At 45.7% G+C, this 21,733-nt stretch overlaps 1 protein-coding gene across 3 annotated transcripts in view; it reads right to left on the bottom strand.

The window, feature by feature from the left end:
- Window positions 1-14,005: 14,005 nt before the first annotated feature.
- Window positions 14,006-21,733, bottom strand: part of CRYBG1 (crystallin beta-gamma domain containing 1) — a 542,544-nt gene continuing 534,816 nt past the window's right edge. For all 3 annotated transcript variants that reach the window (XM_063917058.1, XM_063917060.1, XM_063917059.1), the window contains one exon: window positions 14,006-16,302. In XM_063917058.1, the coding sequence (XP_063773128.1) occupies window positions 16,214-16,302 (89 nt within the window). In that variant the 3' untranslated portion in view covers window positions 14,006-16,213. The remainder of the gene's footprint in view (window positions 16,303-21,733) is intronic.

Raw genomic sequence — 21,733 nt, 5'->3', positions numbered from 1 at the left:
AACACAAGATGGCAGTGCTGTCTTAACTTCTAGAAAGTATATCTATATATTTTTTTTATTGTTTTACTGAATGTTTATTATTCAGATTTAAAGCACTTTCTTGTGTAAAGTTTCCAGTCTATTTATTTCATCTTGATCCTAAAAGAAAAGTTAGTATTCTCAAAAGCACTGGTGTTCTCAATATTGTGTCCAATGCTGTAATTATTAACTATTAATAAAAATAAAACTTGGCACAGGAGCCAAATCTGTTAAACAAACAAATATGTTCCATCACTGGTGGTAGCAGTACTGCACTATTTTATAACAGTGAGAATTAGAAAAAATGCTGCAATAACCTGTTTTCGCTGCAAAAAAATGCAAAAACACTGCATTTATTTCGCTAGCGGCAATATTGCAGCTATACAATTACTCACATTAGACAATTCTCCATAGAGTTTATTCTAATTTCTCTTCACCTACTCTGAGCAGGTGAAAATTTGGGAAAAATACCTATTGTGGGGTAAAAATGTTGGAACTTGGTTCAGAACCCCTTGGACACTCCCCTTAATGACTATTTTTTAATTATTTTAAATTAGCAAATAATGAGATGTCAGTTTTGAGGTGAAAACGTTCAGAGTGATGGAAATTGGGGTACAATGTATGGGACAGTTATATGGGGGTTCTTTATGAGTGGGACAAGTGTTTTTAGGCTTGCAGGTGGGAGTAATTGGTCATTTTTGCAAGGATTTTAATTTACCCAAATATACTGTATACTAATACCAATTTTAATGTACCCCAAATTTAATGAGAGCATTTATTTTATACAAAAAAGCTTGCTTTTTTTAAAAAAATAAAAAAAAAATATTGCAGCCATTTAACACATTTTACGTCCCCCCCAAATCTTTTTATTATGCCCTCTATTATACTTCTGTATTGTTATCCTATGTCACTTTGGCATTTTGGGGGGTAGAGACTGATTTCCCAATTTTTACCTGCAATTTTCACTTGTTAACACATCACAAGTCACCCGTTTTTGCGATTTTCTAATAGGATAGGTCAAAAGTTGGGAGCGCGCATACCTGCGAGATGGGTTCTCCTGTAAGATGTTTTCATGGCAAACTTGCACAGCCAATTGTATTTCAATTCAACTCCAAACTCTCATTGCTTTTTCAGGGAAAATTCATGTTTTCTTGTGATTACCCCGTCAACAGATGAAAATGTAGAAAAGATAATTTTAAGGAGAAAACAAACAGTGCAGCACCTCTGGTTAAACTCTTAGGGGCCTATTCATGAAGCAATGAAAAGTGTGGAGTAGTGAGCCGGTGGAGAAGTTGCCCATGGCAACCAAGCAGCATTGAAGTAACATTTATAATTTGCATACTATACAGTTGTACGGAGCAGATGATTGATTGCCATAGGCAACTTCTCCATTCTTTTCACTGCTTCATGAATAGACCTCTTAGGGGGAAATGTATAAAACTTTTGAAGAGTGATAAAGGGGCCGATTCAGACCTGATCTCTGCTGTGCGTTTTCTCACAGGCTGCGATCAGGTCTGCACTGCGCATGCACTGCAATGCGCAGGCACAACGGACCGCAGCAACGGGGAATGCCGGTCAGCGACGGGATGGTGCAAAAATTCCGCACGCACCGGCGATCGCAAGGTGACTGACAGGAAGAGGGTGTTAGTGGGTGGCAACTGACCGTTTCTAGGGCGTGTCCGGAAAAACGCAGGAGGGACCCAGCGTTTTGTGGTAGGATGTCTGACGTCAGCTCCGGCCCCAATCATCGCAGCGTGTGAGTAAGTCCTGGGCTGGCAGAGACTGCACAAACCGCTCTCCAGCCCAAGCGATCTCACACCTGCACACACACAATACCCTCCCCCTGTAGGCGGCGACTACCTGATAGCAGGGATGCAAAAAACGAACTCTAGTGATCAGATCTGAATTACCACCAAAGTACTAACCAATAGGCTCTAACGGGAAGCAGTTAGCTTCCAGACAAACGGGATCCTGGCGGTCGATATACCGATACCGGGATCCCAAGGAAGGACACAAACCTGGCATTGATATACCGACGACGGGCGTAATGACGGCATCAAAATATCGGCAACCACCATCCCGATCGTTCGGACAGCAGGACGCACTGCAGTTCTGCTGTGTGCGGTGGGGTAGTTTAGGCAGCAGAAGAGGGATTAGGGTGCAGCCACCGGATGGTTAGGGCTAGGGACGGAAGGTTAGGTTTAGGCACATAGAAGGGGACGTTAGGGTTAGGCACCCAGCAGGGAGGGTTAGGTTTAGGCAGCAGGGAAGGGAGGGTTAGGGTTAGGCATCCACAAGGGAGACTTAGGGATAGGGTAGGGAAAAGGTGAGGGTTAGGGCAGTCGGGATTGTGATGGACGACGTGATGCTGCTGTCGGTATACTGACCGCTGGCATCCCGTCCATCAAGAACTCATACTAAACCCACCTCTAACTGCCATGTTACAGGCTGAATTTGAAAAATGACAGGAGCTGATTGGTTAGTATTTCATCAGGATGTAGTCAGGAATTCCGGCGACTGTCACAATGCCGGCAGATCTTGACTGTGAGCACTAGGGTTAGGAACTAGGTAAGGGTTAGGCTACAGAAAGGGTGAGTTAGGGTTAGAATACTCATTGGGATCCGTTGTCAATGTGACAGTCGGGATTCTGACCGCAGACATTTTGTACCCAACCCCAGTGCTTAAAGTGGTCCATTTCCCCTCCCCAATATTAGGCAGAACCTGGGCCGGTACTAGGATGTTCAGCGACTCCTTCAAACTATAAATTTGTGCCCTACCTCTCATACCCTCTAAAGGAACAGTGCACTGAAGGCGCACGCCACCAAAAAGGGGTGTGATCTCACAAGGAAGGGGTGTGGCCACACAATAGTACCTACTACAAATTATGCTACACATTAGCACAATCTAATTCACATTACACCGCACATAGGCCCACATTCCGAGATGTTCGCTCGTTAGTTTTTTTCGCAACGGAGCGATTAGTCGCAAACTGCGCATGCGCAATGTTCGCAGTGCGTCTGCGCCAAGTAAATTTGCTAAAAAGTTTGGTATTTTACTCACGGCCTAACGAAGAAATTTCATCCTTCTGGTGATCGGAGTGTGATCGACAGGAAGTGGGTGTTTCTGGGCGGAAACTGGCCGTTTTACGGCTGTCTGCGAAAAAACGCTTGCGTTTCTGGGAAAAACGCGGGAGTGTCTGAAGAAACGGGGGAGTGTCTGGGCGAATGCAGGGTGTGTTAGTTTCGTTGATGGTTTGACGTCACAGACTGAACTGATCGCAGTGGAGGAGTAAGTCTCGAGCCACTCAGAAACTGCTAAGAAATTTCTGTTCGCAATTCTGCTAATCTTTCGTTCGCAATTCTGTTATGCTAACATACACTCCCAGAGGGCGGTGGCTTAGCGTGTGCAATGCTGCTAAAAGCAGCTAGCGAGCGAACAACTCGGAATGAGGGCCATAGTGCACCTGATTCATATTACACCACATAGTAATGCCCCTTATTCACATTACGACACAGTAGTGCCTCTTATTCACCTTACCCTACCCAGTAGTATCCCTTATACAAATTACACCACACAGTAGTGCCACTTCTATACAATGCCCACCACAGTAGTGCTGCTTATATGCATAATGCCCACCACAGTAGTGCCGTTTATACGCATAATACCCACCACTGTAGTGCCACTTATATGCATAATGCCGACCACAGTAGTGCCGCTTATACCCATAATGCAGATCACAGTAGTGCGCTTATATACATATTGCCCACCACAGCAGTTGTCCTGTTTATACGCATAATACCACCCAGTCAGATACGTGCAGCTGTCAATAACCTGAACTCCATACATTGCACTCACAGTCACAATTGAGGTGAATCTGGCGTCATGAGGGTCCTCTCCAGTCTCCTCTTCACACAGGCAGGAGTCAGGACTCAGAGAGACATATGCAGAGGTTTGATGGTGACACTGACTGTGCTGCTTGTCTCATTCTAGCTGCTGCTTCAGGCCACCTCCCAGGAACGCCTATGGTTATGCACCACCAGCTCTACTACAAGTGACTCTGTTCAAAACCGAGATCTCTGCATACACTCATGTGCTGTAGGGGTTTTCTGGACTATTCGTCATGAGCAGCAGAAATAATCACTCAACTGCACAAATATCGGCACTGCATCCACCTCAGAATGGGCCCACCGTGTGTGATAAGACGAGTTTAAACTGCCAGTAACAATTGCAATTAATAGGAATAAATAATTATTAGGCATAATTCCATGACTTGCTGATATATAAAGCAGGGACCTTGGTGTCTTTAGTTCTGTGCACAAGCAATATATTTGAATAGATGATACATTAGAGGGGTCACCTGTGTGGAAAGACCATGACTATGAAAAAATAAGAATTTACTTACCGATAATTCTATTTCTCGTAGTCCGTAGTGGATGCTGGGGACTCCGTAAGGACCATGGGAATAGCGGCTCCGCAAGAGACTGGGCACATCTAAAGAAAGCTTTAGGACTATCTGGTGTGCACTGGCTCCTCCCCCTATGACCCTCCTCCAAGCCTCAGTTAGGATACTGTGCCCGGACGAGCGTACACAATAAGGAAGGATCTTGAATCCCGGGTAAGACTCATACCAGCCACACCAATCACACCGTACAACTTGTGATCTGAACCCAGTTAACAGCATGATAACAGAGGAGCCTCTAGAAAAGATGGCTCACTACAGCAATAACCCGATTTTTTGGTAACAATAACTATGTACCAGTATTGCAGACAATCCGCACTTGGGATGGGCGCCCAGCATCCACTACGGACTACGAGAAATAGAATTATCGGTAAGTAAATTCTTATTTTCTCTAACGTCCTAAGTGGATGCTAAGGACTCCGTAAGGACCATGGGGATTATACCAAAGCTCCCAAACGGGCGGGAGAGTGCGGATGACTCTGCAGCACCAAATGAGAGAACTCCAGGTCCTCCTCAGCCAGGGTATCAATTTTGTAGAATTTTACAAACGTATTTGCTCCTGACCAAGTAGCTGCTCGGCAAAGTTGTAAAGCCGAGACCCCTCGGGCAGCCGCCCAAGATGAGCCCACCTTCCTTGTGGAGTGGGCATTTACAGATTTTTGGCTGTGGCAGGCCTGCCACCGAATGTGCAAGCTGAATTGTACTACAAATCCAACGAGCAATAGTCTGCTTAGAAGCAGGAGCACCCAGCTTGTTGGGTGCATACAGGATAAACAGCGAGTCAGTTTTCCTGACTCCAGCCGTCCTGGAAACATATATTTTCAGGGCCCTGACAACGTCTAGCAACTTGGAGTCCTCCAAGTCCCTAGTAGCCGCAGGCACCACAATAGGTTGGTTCAGGTGAAACGCTGAAACCACCTTAGGGAGAAACTGAGGACGAGTCCTCAATTCCGCCCTGTCCGAATGGAAAATCAGATAAGGGCTTTTACAGGATAAAGCCGCCAATTCTGACACGCGCCTGGCCCAGGCCAGGGCCAACAGCATGACCACTTTCCATGTGAGATATTTTAACTCCACAGATTTAAGTGGTTCAAACCAATGTGACTTTTGGAACCCAAAAACTACATTGAGATCCCAAAGTGCCACTGAAGGCACAAAAGGAGGCTGTATATGCAGTACCCCTTTTACAAACGTCTGAACTTCAGGGACTGAAGCTAGTTCTTTTTGGAAGAAAATTGACAGGGCCGAAATTTTAACCTTAATGGACCCCAATTTCAGGCCCATAGACACTCCTGTTTGCAGGAAATGTAGGAAACGACCCAGTTGAATTTCCTCCGTCGGGCCTTACTGGCCTCGCACCACGCAACATATTTTCGCCAAATGCGGTGATAATGTTTTGCGGTTACATCCTTCCTGGCTTTGATCAGGATAGGGATGACTTCATCCGGAATGCCTTTTCAGGATCCGGCGTTCAACCGCCATGCCGTCAAACGCAGCCGTGGTAAGTCTTGGAACAGACAGGGTCCTTGCTGGAGCAGGTCCCTTCTTAGAGGTAGAGGCCACGGATCCTCCGTGAGCATCTCTTGAAGTTCCGGTTACCAAGTCCTTCTTGGCCAATCCGGAGCCACGAATATAGTGCTTACTCCTCTCCATCTTATCAATCTCAGTACCTTGGGTATGAGAGGCAGAGGAGGGAACACATACACTGACTGGTACACCCACGGTGTTACCAGAACGTCTACAGCTATTGCCTGAGGGTCCCTTGACCTGGCGCAATACCTGTCGAGTTTTTCCCAACGGTTTATAATCATGTGGAAGACTTCTGGGTGAAGTCCCCACTCTCCCGGGTGGAGGTCGTGCTGAGGAAGTCTGCTTCCCAGTTGTCCACTCCCGGAATGAATACTGCTGACAGTGCTATCACATGATTTTCCGCCCAGCGAAGAATCCTTGCAGCTTCTGCCATTGCCCTCCTGCTTCTTGTGCCACCCTGTCTGTTTACGTGGGTGACTGCCGTGATGTTGTCCGACTGGATCAACACCGGCTGACCTTGAAGCAGAGGACTTGCTAAGCTTAGAACATTGTAAATGGCCCTTAGCTTCAGGATATTTATGTGAAGTGATGTCTCCAGACTTGACCATAAGCCCTGGATATTCCTTCCCTGTGTGACTGCTCCCCAGCCTCGCAGGCTGGCATCCGTGGTCACCAGGACCCAGTCCTGAATGCCGAATCTGCGGCCCTCTAGAAGATGAGCACTCTGCAACCACCACAGGAGGGACACCCTTGTCCTTGGTGACAGGGTTATCCGCTGATGCATCTGAAGATGCGACCCGGACCATTTGTCCAGCAGGTCCCACTGGAAAGTTCTTGCGTGGAATCTGCCGAATGGGATTGCTTCTTAGGAAGCCACCATTTTACCCAGAACCCTTGTGCATTGATGCACTGAGACTTGGCTCGGTTTTAGGAGGTTCCTGACTAGCTCGGATAACTCCCTGGCTTTCTCCTCCGGGAGAAAAGCCTTTTTCTGGACTGTGTCCAGGATCATCCCTAGGAACAGAAGACAAGTCGTCGGAACCAGCTGCGATTTTGGAATATTGAGAATCCAATCGTGCTGCCGCAACACTACCTGAAATAGTGCTACACCGACCTCCAACTGTTCCCTGGATCTTACCCTTATCAGGGAATCGTCCAAGTAAAGGATAACTAAAATTCCCTTCCTTCAAAGGAATATCATCATTTCGGCCATTACCTTGGTAAAGACCCGGGGTGCCGTGGACCATCCATACGGCAGCGTCTGAACTGATAGTGACAGTTCTGTACCATAAACCTGAGGTACCCTTGATGAGAAGGGTACATTTTGACATGAAGGTAAGCATCCTTGATGTCCCGAGACATCATGTAGTCCCCTTCTTCCAGGTTCGCAATCACTGCTCTGAGTGACTCAATCTTGAATTTGAACCTCTGTATGTAAGTGTTCAAAGATTTTAGATTTAGAATCGGTCTCACCGAGCCGTCCGGCTTCGGTACCACAACAGTGTGGAATAATACCCCGTTCCCTGTTGCAGGAGGGGTACCTTGTTATCACCTGCTGGGAATACAGCTTGTGAATGGCTTCCAAAACAGTCTCCCTGTCAGAAGGAGACATCGGTAAAGCCGACTTTAGGAAACGGCGAGGGGGAGACGTCTCGAATTCTAATTTGTACCCCTGAGATATCACCTGAAGGATCCAGGGGTCTACTTGCGAGTGAGCCCACTGCGCGCTGAAATTCATTGAGACGGGCCCCCCACCGTGCCTGATTCTGCTTGTAAAGCCCCAGCGTCATACTGAGGGCTTGGCAGAGGCGGGAGAGGGTTTCTGTTCCTGGGAACTGGCTGATTTCTGCAGCCTTTTTCCTCTCCCTCTGTCACGGGGCAGAAATGTGGAATCTTTTGCCTGCTTGTCCACGAAAAGACTGCGCCTGATAATACGGCGTCTTCTCATGTTGAGAGGCGACCTGGGGTACAAACGTGGATTTCCCAGCTGTTGCCGTGGCCACCAGGTCTGAAAGACCGACCCCAAATAACTCCTCCCTTTAATAAGGCAATACTTCCAAATGCCGTTTGGAATACGCATCACCTGACCACTGACGTGTCCATAACCCTCTACTGGTAGAAATGGACAACGCACTTTGACTGGATGCCAGTCGGCAAATATTCCGCTGTGCATCACGCATATATAGAAATGCATCTTTTAAATGCTCTATAGGCAAAAATATACTGTCCCTATCTAGGGTATCAATATTTTCAGTCAGGGAATCCGACCACGCCAACCCAGCACTGCACAACCAGGCTGAGGCGATTGCTGGTCGCAGTATAACACCAGTATGTGTGTAAATACATTTTAGGATACCCTCCTGCTTTCTATCAGCAGGATCCTTAAGGGCGGCCATCTCAGGAGAGGGTAGAGCCCTTACAAGCGTGTGAGCGCTTTATCCACCCTAGGGGGTGTTTCCCAACGCACCCTAACCTCTGGCGGGAAAGGATATAATGCCAATAACATTTTTGAAATTATCAGTTGTTATCGGGGGAAAACCACGCATCATCACACACCACATTTAATTTCTCAGATTCAGGAAAACTACAGGTAGTTTTTCCTCACCGAACATAATACCACTTTTTGGTGGTACTCGTATTATCAGAAATGTGTAAAAACATTTTTCATTGCCTCAATCATGTAACGTGTGGCCCTACTGGAAGTCACATATGTCTCTTCACCGTCGACACTGGAGTCAGTATCCGTGTCGGCGTCTATATCTGCCATCTGAGGTAACGGGCGCTTTAGAGCCCCTGACGGCCTATGAGACGTCTGGACAGGCACAAGCTGAGTAGCCGGCTGTCTCATGTCAACCACTGTCTTTTATACAGAGCTGACACTGTCACGTAATTCCTTCCAACTGTTCATCCACTCAGGTGTCGACCCCATAGGGGGTGACATCACTATTACAGGCAATCTGCTCCGTCTCCACATCATTTTTCTCCTCATACATGTCGACACAAATGTACCGACATACAGCACACACACAGGGAATGCTCTGATAGAGGACAGGACCCCACTAGCCCTTTGGGGAGACAGAGGGAGAGTTTGCCAGCACACACCAGAGCGCTATATATATACAGTGATAACCTTATATAAGTGTTTTTCCCCTTATAGCTTTAATACTGCGCGTAATTAGTGCCCCCCCCTCTCTTTTTTAACCCTTTCTGTAGTGTAGTGACTGCAGGGGAGAGACAGGGAGCTTCCCTCCAACGGAGTTGTGAGGGAAAATGGCGCCAGTGTGCTGAGGAGATAGGCTCCGCCCCCTTATCGGCGGCCTTATCTCCCGTTTTTCTATGTATTTTGGCAGGGGTTAAATGCATCCATATAGCCCAGGAGCTATATGTGATGCATTTTTTGCCATCCAAGGTGTTTATTATTGCGTCTCAGGGCGCCCCCCCCCCCAGCGCCCTGCACCCTCAGTGACCGGAGTGTGAAGTGTGCTGAGAGCAATGGCGCACAGCTGCAGTGATGTGCGCTACCTTGTTGAAGACAGGACGTCTTCTGCCGCCGATTTTCCGGACCTCTTCTGCCTTCTGGCTCTGTAAGGGGGCCGGCGGCGCGGCTCTGGGACCCATCCAGGCTGGGCCTGTGATCGTCCCTCTGGAGCTAATGTCCAGTAGCCTAAGAAGCCCAATCCACTCTGCACGCAGGTGAGTTCGCTTCTTCTCCCCTTAGTCCCTCGATGCAGTGAGCCTGTTGCCAGCAGGTCTCACTGAAAATAAAAAACCTAAACTAAAACTTTCACTAAGAAGCTCAGGAGAGCCCCTAGTGTGCACCCTTCTCGTTCGGGCACAAAGATCTAACTGGGGCTTGGAGGAGGGTCATAGGGGGAGGAGCCAGTGCACACCAGATAGTCCTAAAGCTTTCTTTAGATGTGCCCAGTCTCCTGCGGAGCCGCTATTCCCATGGTCCTTACGGAGTCCCCAGCATCCACTTAGGACGTTAGAGAAAGGTTAATAGTATGGCTGTAAAACGCATGTCCTCAGCTGCATAAAACCTTAGGCCAAGTGAACCAGAACCAAAATTGTATCCATTATGAAAACAATAAAAGCGCCCATATATTAAGAGGGCTTAAGATATTTTTTATTCTATATTTTGGCAGTATGAGCAATTATTTATTATTATTATTGTGAAGATATAAGGGTTGCTCTTACACGTTTTTATAATAGTTACATCGTTGAGTGAGTGTGACACTGGCGTATTTATAATGGGTGCAGTGTCTGTGGTGCACATTGGCCGCAGTGTCCAGGGGGACTCGCACGCTGCACCCATTTCTTCAATAATTACACCCGCGGTTGACAGCAGAGCTGCAGAAATCACTGGTAAAATGGTGCGGCAGCAGTTTTCGCAGTGTTTTACACATGTGGAGAAGAGACATCTGCGCATTAGAAGCAGACAGGAGAGGGCCCAGATGGAGAAGGCTGCACACGGGCCTCCTACTCTTTTACAACGCCTCTGGTGCGATATTTAGATTCCAACTGTCCCAATTTAGGGGGAGATGTACTAAACAGTGATAAAAGTGGAGAAGTGAGCCAGTGGAGAAGTTGCCCAAGGCAACCAATCAGCTGCATTGTATACTTTTATAGTATGCAAATTATAAATGTTACATCAATGCTGATTGGTTGCCATGGGCAACTTCTCCACTGGCTCACTTCTCCACTTTTATAAAAAAGAAATGAGTAAGGAAATATTAATCCAGTGTCTACACATATAATATTCTTCATTTTAACATTTATTTATTCATTCTTGAGTTTTAACTTTCTTTTGCAAGTAATGACAATGGCACTAACACAAACAGAACTTTACGTTAAAACTTGAGAATGAATAAAATGAAAAACACCCTTGTTTTACTACTGAAATTATGCATGTTTGATATGTCACATGACTACCTTCGCAATAAAAAAAAAATAGAGTTGCATCCAAGATGGCTGACTTTAGGATGGCCACCATACTGGTAACATACCCTAAAAAGTTTCCTCCCCCCACTGCCATATCATATGTATAGATGCTGGAATAATATTTCCTTACTCATTTACTTTTTATAAGGGCGCTTCCACACTTATGGACCACCCTGTACATAAAATTGTCTTATTTTTATGTGAGGCGTCCCAACCCATTGTTAATTTGGGCCTTCCCAGATGACTTGCTGACATTTGTAACTGACCCAGATATTGCATTGTCACAGGCATACCACCATGAAAATGTTTTTCACAATATGATTCTGCTAACTAAATAATTGCCCCTCTTGAAAATGTTGATGTGCTTTATGCCTGATCGACTCACATTATTATGACCGCCTCCAACATTTGACATCGACAGCGCATAGCCCATGAAGTACGTCACGTATCATGCGCTGGCTTGGTGGGTATATAGTGTGTGCGTTAGGCCATCTGCACGCATATAACTCGTTGCTGTCATAGGTAAAAGGCGCGATTTATCTGTGTTGCAAAAAGGGATGATTATCGGCTTTCGGGCCAAGGGTGGCAGTATTTCTGAATCAGCGCAGTTTGTGAACTGTTTGCGTGCTGCTGTGGTGATGGTGTATCATGACTGGACAAATGGCACCATTGCGAATAATCAACGTGGAAACTGTGAAGCACCATGTGCCATTGAGGTGAGAGGTGAACGTCGGCTACGAAGGTGTGTGAGGGCTGGCCGACATGCTACAGTGGAGCAGCTCACCGTCAAAATTAACCTGGGGGCTACCAGACGTGTGTCTAAAACAACAGTTCAGCGAACGTCTAGCTGCTGTCCGTGCTGCACATTGTGCTTACTCTGGCTATTAGCTGGTGGTCATAATAATGTAACTCGAGCATGTAATTAGAAATGAGGCCTCAATTTGAAGTACCCATGGGTGGTGGGAGAGCTGTAGTAAAAAGATCTATTGGAAATAAGTAAGCAGCACAAACTAAGTGGGCACCAAAAAATCTCTGCATTTTCTGGTGTTAACCAGTTATTAAATTGAGGTATAAGCACCATAGAAAGGCCCTTTGCAGCTTAATAAATAGACCCATCGTAGTGATCCAGTTAATGCTTGTTTCCAGAGCTAGATTAACAGGGCGACTGGGGTAGTCTCCCACACATTGCTAGGTCACCTATGTGGGGGCACTGTGGCTTATGTGAACTGGGGTTTGTGTGGCAAAATGTGAACTGGGGACACTAAATTATATTTAACACTTTTGTGGTGCCAAGAATATCTACACATTATACTTTTTAATAACAAACATCACAAGCATATCATATAGACAATTTTAATGGTATAGGCCCCTACCAATATTAATCCAGCCCTGGCTTTTAAATGCGTCTATGATGCCTTATAAGAACCAGGTACTCTTCAAAATCAGGGGGAGATGTAGGAATGGTCGTTATGGGGGAGAAGCAGTATCAGTACACGTTATGTGCATTGATACCGCTTCTCCCCCATGTATTACAGCGGCAGTATGTGCTACATTATAGGGGCTCTATGCACCCTTGTCCATATCGGCGCTGCTATCTAAAAGCACACCAATATGCATGTACAACATATGCAGCGCTGACCGTGCCGACACCTGCAGCACAGGAGATCTCGCAGGCCAGGGGAGAGAGACAGCGCATCAGCACTAGACTGATGCGCTGTGGGGGGCCTGGCAGGGATCACCGGAGGGGGAGATTTCACTCACACCCTCTGGCAGTCGAGGTGTTCATATATGTCCGTGCTAGTGCTTCCCATCTTTACTGCAATAGTCATGCCAGCATGATACTGTACGTGCTGGTTTTATACATCTGCACATTTCTATGCACAAGACCATAGGTTCTCAAACTTCTCCTAAGAACACCAGAAAGGTCATATTTTACAAGTCTCATCACAGAATCACAAATTAAATAATTAGCTCCACCTGTGGACATCGTAAAATGTGTCACTGAGTAATGAATACACCTGTGCACCTGCTGGGTGAGCTGGAAAATGTGAACTGTGTGGGCCCTGAGGACCGAGTTTGAGGAAAAACTGCACAAGACTTTCCATCAGCAAAGCGAGAAAGTCATAATACAGAATTCTCCTGAGTTGGGGAGGGGAGGTGGTGTGTGTGTGTGTGTGTGGGGTTGGAGGAGTCCAGGCTCCAGTGAACTATTTATTACAAAGATCCCCTGCAGTCGTCTTCTTGAAGAAGGCACTTTCTGCCAGTATTTGACATGTAACACAGTTCTTCTATTCGTTCATCTCCTAGCTATCCCCGGGTGGGGTGTATTATGCATTGCATTTATGATGCATTGACTTTCTTTCACCTTCAGCCACTTTTGCCAATAGCTGGCTATCCTTTTTGAAAGCAGAGTATACTAACTGTACTTGCTTTGTATGAGAGATGTGCAAGTAGTTTTACACTTTTAATTTTTGGTTCTGGACAATTCACTCTCATCCATGATGCCTTATCATATACTGAATGCAATCATTTGTTTGGTATATTGGTGGTCTGTTTGATTTATCCTCCATACTGAAATCTAGGCCTTCATATCATCCCTATGTCACCTTGTTTGAACTTGGGTCTTGGATTCTGTATCCTTTGGGCGCTCACCGTATCCAACAAGAATCCCGTTGATTACTTGATTTTATAGCTTTACCACATTTTTCTTCAGGAATATAAACAAATACTTTGCACTCAAAAATTCTAAACTAAAATGAACTCTGTTCATTTCAATCAGGGTTCTGTTCTTCATTTCAGCTAATCCATTTTGCTCTGATAGAACGATCGCAATACTTAATAAAGAAGGCTGCCTTACATCAGAAACTATTATTAATATTCACAAGTCTAACAAATATGTAAAATGTTGCCTCAGTGCCATCTTGGCTCTCCTCAATGCTGATTATATCCTGATAACATATTTGTGGATGCATTCAAACTTTTTGTTTAGCTGTCCTCACAAGGTGGAAATTTGAGATGTTAAGTATCCAGTTGGAAACCACTGAATGATTAACATAATTGAGATTAATAAAACACAGATTTTATTTAGAATATTTGTCCAATTTATTTTCCAATTTTGTTAAGTTTCTATAAAAAAAAAATCCACCATAAGAAATATACAGAAACAACAGAACAGGAACTATTTGCAGTTAACTCCCATATGCTGGATAACTTTTCAGAACACACAATCGTAGTTTTTGGTTCACGTAAAGTGAAATAGGTAAGGCACATTTTGTATGCTTTTTTTAAATTGTTTAAATAAAAACATTTATAGATTTCTTTGCGATATTCTAAAATAAAGCTTTAAAATTCCAGTGTAATTTTATAATTCGTGTCTCTCCTTAAGGTGCGAAGTTCATATCAGTGCTACACCACATAAGTGTGACATTATTTAGGATCGGTTTAGGGGTTACTTGCGTAATGTAAATCTAGTATACATACAGTCACTTTGCCTCTTTAAATGTTTGGATTACAGAAACTGTTAAAAGACCAGACTCTGAAATCACACAAGACACACACATAAAAAGGCCCATAATATCAAATTCCCATGAAAACCATGTCTTTTATCTAACAGTAGTACCACTCAGTGGTGTCCCTTACTTCTCTGACACCCAGTGCGGTAGAGAAGGGCCCATGCGAGGCTTAGCGTCCCAAACCCCATTTCCATCACTCCAGGAGATGCGTGTTGCACCTGGAGATTGCTGTGGCTGCAGTGTTGGGTCTTACACTGTGACAGAAGTCAGGTGCTGCACGTAATGTTACAGTGTCGCACCCATCTCCTGTCACTGAGCAGGAGCCTGCATTTTGTTGTGACCCCTCAGCGGGTGGCACCTGGGTGCCACCCATACCCCAGTAGTGATGCCACTGGTACTACTGTATATAACAGGATAGACCTTACAAAATGCGATACTTTCGAAGGCATCTGGTCATTGTTACTAACCATGTTTCAGAACAGCACAACATTTTGCGGAAGTAAAAACTAGAATAAGAACATATCATTATAAGTATACACACACAGGTATTAGATTCAGTAATATTGAGGGAGATGTATGAATGGTTGTTAAATGTATTAGTGGTAGTTGCACAAGTTCTGTGTTGCAGTTACTGCTTTTCTGCATGTAATAATGCAGGGAAGTAATCAGAATGGCAGGGACACTAAGCGGCCATGTCATTATAAAAGACGTTATATCTAGATAGTGAACCAGACGAATTTTCAAAGTTATGACCGATCAGTGGCACTGACTGTTCTAACATGTACAGTTATTGATTTCTACAGCTCCAGCTACCGCACACACAGCACTGTCCCTTGCTGTCGGAATATGCAGCCACGGATTGTGCCACTGGCAGGTGTTAGACCGGTGCATGCACAGAAACAATGAAAGAGGAAGAATACGATTCACCTCTTCGGCAAATGCGATTTTACTATCTCTCCCATTGCCCTACAAGCAGAAACTCTCACTGAGCATTTCCTCCTTGCTTCACGGTAGATAGCCCAGCTAAACCATTTAATGAGGAAGGGAGTATGGGTAATATAAACGTACTTTAAAATATTTTAAGCATGATGTTCCAAACTACACAAAAAACCCTTATGGAGAAGTCCTAAGATTCTGAATAATAGGTACAAAACACACACACATAAAATACAATATTTTTTTCAAGGCTATGCTGAGCCGAGACTGATGTATGTGAGAAAGAAACATCCTGTAAACGCTTGTTGGGTTCTGGAATATACAGCTCCACAGTGCTGGTGAACTCTCGGGTTCTGTGAGCATACTTTCCATTAAGGCATAGCAAATACTGTTAATTATGATTGAATGTCTATAGTAAAAACAGCGTAGATATCACTCAGATGATAAAATTTTCCATGATAAAAAGTCTGTAATAGAATCTAGTCACCTCATATATAGTCTATATACATGTCTAGGCTAATCCGTCACTGGATCCACGTTGCTAGTCCAATAAACAGGACTGTGCCAGAAGGTTTACATGAGATTTCATTGCAGAGGCTTTACTTTTTAAACAAATGCAGGTTATTAGAAATCCATCTGGATATAGCATCTAATTTGTAAGCAGCTGAAACCTCTGCATCCTCAGCTGTGTAGTAAACATGTCCTCTGTAAGGGTTAGGATGAGGAGCTCCCAATAGCAGTGCAGGCAGATAGTGCATAGCACCAACAATGCAATGTGTCTGTTTATTGGCACCTCAAGGTCCATAGCAGTGTCTCATTATAGCACACACATTTCCCACAGCTGGGTGAGCTTCCCTTCTGTAACGGGGTTCAAGACAACATGTTGCTGATCATACTGACTGCCCCCTGAAAGAAAGGCAAACATTCACAAATGAGATAAGTCTAGCAATGTATGTCTGTATAGCATGAGTGCAGCTTCCATGGGCAGTTCCAAGAACTTTCACTGGAGTTTATATTTTGCCCTTAAGTACAATACAAACATAAACTACTCCATAAAATAGGTATACATTCTGTTTAATGGTCTATCCATGGTAGAAGACTAGAAACAGCATCCAAACAGTGTACAGTAACATGCTGAAAGTCAGTTTCCTGGTTTACAATGAACTCATGGTGGACTTTTAACCTAGATCTCCACAATTCTGAGTGCTTCAACTGGGTATTTAGTGAAAGAACTGGGAGAGGGTAGCTGGTGTTTGGGCAATGTCATGCACAGTTATGTAAGAGGTAGACACAGTATTCCAAGGGCAGCTGGCTCCACCACTGTTGTATGTCTTCATTTATAAACCACAATGACAAAGAAAATGGACATGGCAGAAAGTTCAAACAATAGATATGTCAATTTCCCCAGGCAAGAAATCCTCTATAGAGTGCTTTGTTGGAACAAAGAAATGAGTCACTCTGATGTTGTGTTACCAGAATTGGAGGTTTAATAACAACAGTATAACAAACATGCATCTCATTCAAACACAAACATTGCAGATGGATAATAAGCACATGTTAAGGAAAGTGTGTACATACGGTGAGATCCTTGCTATGTCCGATTTTGACTATGCGATTTCCCTTGAACTCCCCCAGAGCCCAGATAGCACAGATAGTACAGATTTTGGGGGTCATTCAGAGTTGATCGCATGCTGGCTACTTGAAGCAGCCGTGCAAACGCATTGTCGCTGCCCACCGGGGTGTGTATTTTCTCTTTGCAGAAGTGCAAACGCTTGTGCAGCAGAGCACCTGCAAAATCATTTTGTGCAAAACAAGACCAGCCCTGTAGTTACTCTCCGTGTGCATTGATTCTAACGACCGAGGGACGGCTTTTGACGTCACACACCCGCCCAGCGAACGCCCAGCCACGCCTGCATTTTTTCTGACATGCCTGCGTTTTTCTAAGCACTCCCTGAAAACGGTCAGTTGACACCCAGAAATGCCCACTTCATGTCAATCTTCCTGCGTTCGGCCGTGCGACTGGAATGTTCGTTACACTCTGTGCAAACCCACAATGCTCATTGTACCCATACGACGTGCCTGCGCATTGCGGTGCATACGCAGAAATGCAGATTTTTAGCCTGATCGCTGCGCTGCGAACAACAGCAGCTAGCGATCAACTCGGAATGACCCCCTTTGTCTATGTACGATTTTGTCTATGCGCCAGTTTTGACTATACTTTGTACTAGATAGTACACTAGATCAGGCATTCCCAACCGCGGTCCTCAAGGCACACCAACAGTGCAGGTTTTAGTGATATCCAGGCTGCAGCACAGATGGTTAAATCAAAATAACTGAGGTACTAATTAAGTCACCTGTGCTGCAGCCTGGATATCACTAAAACCTGCACTGTTAGTGTGCCTTGAGGACTGCGGTTGGGAATGCCTGCACTAGATAGTAAAGATTGACTTACCTGCACAGTCTATCTAGCCTTACGATACCGACCCCACGGGAGCGCGCATCGGGATTGAATCTGTATCGCAAGCTGCTTAACACCTTGAGATATGCACTAACTTTTCATAAGATTTTGACTATAGTCAAAATCTTACAGATTTATCTCACCGTGTGTCTCACTCAGTAAAATTATATGAAGAGATAGAAGGCTCTCATACAGCAGCCAAATTAAACCAAACATGCACATGGGGATAAGACTTATGGGTGTATTTACTAAAATAGCAATCAATCACATTCTACTTATTTATGTAGCACCTTTAAAAAGATAATAGCTAAAATCTGATTGGTTGCTATGGGAAACATCTCCACTGGGGATAAACCCGCACTTAAATAAGAATTTACTTACCGATAATTCTATTTCTCATAGTCCGTAGTGGATGCTGGGACTTCCGTAAGGACCATGGGGAATAGCGGCTCCGCAGGAGACTGGGCACAAAAAGTAAAAGCTTTAGACTAGCTGGTGTGCACTGGCTCCTCCCCCTATGACCCTCCTCCAAGCCTCAGTTAGGATACTGTGCCCGGACGAGCGTACATAATAAGGAAGGATTTTGAATCCCGGGTAAGACTCCTACCAGCCACACCAATCACACTGTACAACCTGTGATCTGAACCCAGTTAACAGTATGATAAACGTAGGAGCCTCTGAAAAGATGGCTCACAACAATAAACAACCCGATTTTTTGTAACAATAACTATATACAAGTATTGCAGACAATCCGCACTTGGGATGGGCGCCCAGCATCCACTACGGACTATGAGAAATAGAATTATCGGTAAGTAAATTCTTATTTTCTCTGACGTCCTAGTGGATGCTGGGACTTCCGTAAGGACCATGGGTATAATACCAAAGCTCCCAAACGGGCGGGAGAGTGCGGATGACTGCAGCACCGAATGAGAGAACTCCAGGTCCTCCTCAGCCAGGGTATCGAATTTGTAAAATTTTGCAAACGTGTTTGCCCCTGACCAAGTAGCTGCTCGGCAAAGTTGTAAAGCCGAGACCCCTCGGGCAGCCGCCCAAGATGAGCCCACTTTTCTTGTGGAATGGGCTTTAACAGATTTTGGCTGTGGCAGTCCTGCCACAGAATGTGCAAGCTGAATTGTACTACAAATCCAACGAGCAATCGTCTGCTTAGAAGCAGGAGCACCCAGCTTGTTGGGTGCATACAGGATAAACAGCGAGTCAGATTTTCTGACTCCAGCCGTCCTGGAAACATATATTTTCAGGGCCCTGACTACGTCCAACAACTTGGAGTCCTCCAAGTCCCTAGTAGCCGCAGGCACCACAATAGGTTGGTTCATGTGAAACGCTGAAACCACCTTAGGGAGAAATTGAGGACGAGTCCTCAATTCTGCCCTGTCTGAATGAAAAATTAGGTAAGGGCTTTTATATGACAAAGCCGCCATTTCTGAGACACGCCTGGCTGACGCCAGAGCTAACAGCATGACCACCTTCCATGTGAGATATTTTAATTCCACAGTGGTGAGTGGTTCAAACCAATGTGATTTTAGGAACCCTAAAACTACATTGAGATCCCAAGGTGCCACTGGTGGCACAAAAGGAGGTTGTATATGCAGTACCCCCTTGACAAACGTCTGAACTTCAGGCAATGAAGCCAGTTCTTTCTGGAAGAAGATCGACAGGGCCGAAATTTGAACCTTAATGGATCCTAATTTTAGGCCCATAGACAGTCCTGCTTGCAGGAAATGCAGGAAACGACCCAGTTGAAATTCCTCTGTGGGGGCCTTCTTAGCCTCACACCAGGAAACATATTTTCGCCAAATGCGGTGATAATGTTTCGCAGTTACATCCTTCCTGGCTTTTATCAGGGTAGGGATGACTTCATCTGGAATGCCTTTTTCCATCAGGATCCGGCGTTCAACCGCCATGCCGTCAAACGCAGCCGCGGTAAGTCTTGGAACAGACAAGGTCCCTGCTGGAGCAGGTCCTTTCTTAGAGGTAGAGGCCACGGGTCCTCCGTGAGCATCTCTTGCAGTTCCAGGTACCAAGTTCTTCTTGGCCAATCCGGAGCCACGAGTATAGTCTTCACTCCTCTCCTTCTTATGATTCTCAGTACCTTTGGAATGAGAGGCAGAGGAGGGAACACATACACCGACTGGTACACCCACGGTGTTACCAGAGCGTCCACCGCTATTGCCTGAGGGTCCCTTGACCTGGCGCAATATCTGTCCAGTTTTTTGTTGAGACGGGACGCCATCATGTCCACCTTTGGTTTTTCCCAACGGTTTACAATCACTTGAAAGACTTCTGGGTGAAATCCCCACTCCCCCGGGTGGAGGTCGTGTCTGGTGAGGAAGTCTGCTTCCCAGTTGTCCACTCCCGGAATGAACACTGCTGATAGTGCCACCACATGATTTTCCGCCCAGCGAAGAATCCTTGCAGCTTCTGCCATTGCCCTCCTGCTTCTTGTGCCGCCCTGTCTGTTGACGTGGGCGACTGCCGTGATGTTGTCCGATTGGATCAATACCGACTAACCCTGAAGCAGAGGCCTTGCTTGACTTAGGGCATTGTAAATGGCCCTTAGTTCCAGGATATTTATGTGAAGAGACGTTTCCCTGCTTGACCACAAGCCCTGGAAATTTCTTCCCTGTGTGACTGCTCCCCAGCCTCTCAGGCTGGCATCGGTGGTCACCAGCATCCAATCCTGAATGCCGAATCTGCGGCCCTCTAGAAGATGAGCACTCTGTAACCACCACAGGAGAGAGACACCCTTGTCCTTGGAGATAGGGTTATCCGCTGATGCATCTGAAGATGCGATCCGGACCATTTGTCCAGCAGATCCCACTGAAAAGTTCTTGCATGGAATCTTCCGAATGGAATCGCTTCGTAAGAAGCCACCATTTTTCCCAGGACTCTCGTGCATTGATGCACTGACACTTGGCCTGGTTTTAGGAGTTTCCTGACTAGCTCGGATAACTCCCTGGCCTTCTCCTCCGGGAGAAACACCTTTTTCTGGACTGTGTCCAGAATCATCCCCAGGAACAGTAGACGTGTTGTTGGAATCAGCTGTGATTTTGGGATATTTAGGATCCACCCGTGCTGACGTAGCACTACCTGAGATAGTGCTACTCCGACCTCTAACTGTTCCCTGGACCTTGCCCTTATCAGGAGATCGTCCAAGTAAGGGATAATTAAGACGCCTTTTCTTCGAAGAAGAATCATCATTTCGGCCATTACCTTGGTAAAGACCCGTGGTGCCGTGGACAATCCAAACGGCAGCGTCTGAAACTGATAATGACAGTTTTGTACCACAAACCTGAGGTAGCCTTGGTGAGAAGGGTAGATTGGGACATGGAGATAAGCATCTTTGATGTCCAGAGACACCATATAGTCCCCTTCTTCCAGGTTCGCTATCACTGCTCTGAGTGACTCCATCTTGAATTTGAACCTTTTTATGTAAGTGTTCAAGGATTTTAGATTTAAAATTGGTCTCACCGAGCCGTCCGGCTTCGGTACCACAAACAGCGTGGAATAATACCCCTTTCCCTGTTGTAGGAGGGGTACCTTGATTATCACCTGCTGGGAATACAGCTTGTGAATAGCTTCCACTACCGCCTCCCTGTCGGAGGGAGACGTTGGTAGAGCAGACTTCAGGAACCGGCGAGGGGGAGACGTCTCGAATTCCAATTTGTACCCCTGTGATCCTACCTGCAGGATCCAGGGGTCCACTTGCGAGTGAGCCCACTGCGCGCTGAAATTCTTGAGACGGCCCCCCACCGTGCCTGAGTCCGCTTGTAAGGCCCCAGCGTCATGCTGAAGACTTGGCAGAAGCGGGGGAGGGCTTCTGCTCCTGGGAAGAGGCTGGTGCAGTCTTTTTCCCCTTCC

Source organism: Pseudophryne corroboree, chromosome 4 (assembly GCF_028390025.1).
Source record: "Pseudophryne corroboree isolate aPseCor3 chromosome 4, aPseCor3.hap2, whole genome shotgun sequence".
Taxonomy (NCBI): domain Eukaryota; kingdom Metazoa; phylum Chordata; class Amphibia; order Anura; family Myobatrachidae; genus Pseudophryne; species Pseudophryne corroboree.
This window is presented reverse-complemented; position numbering and strand designations above follow the sequence as displayed.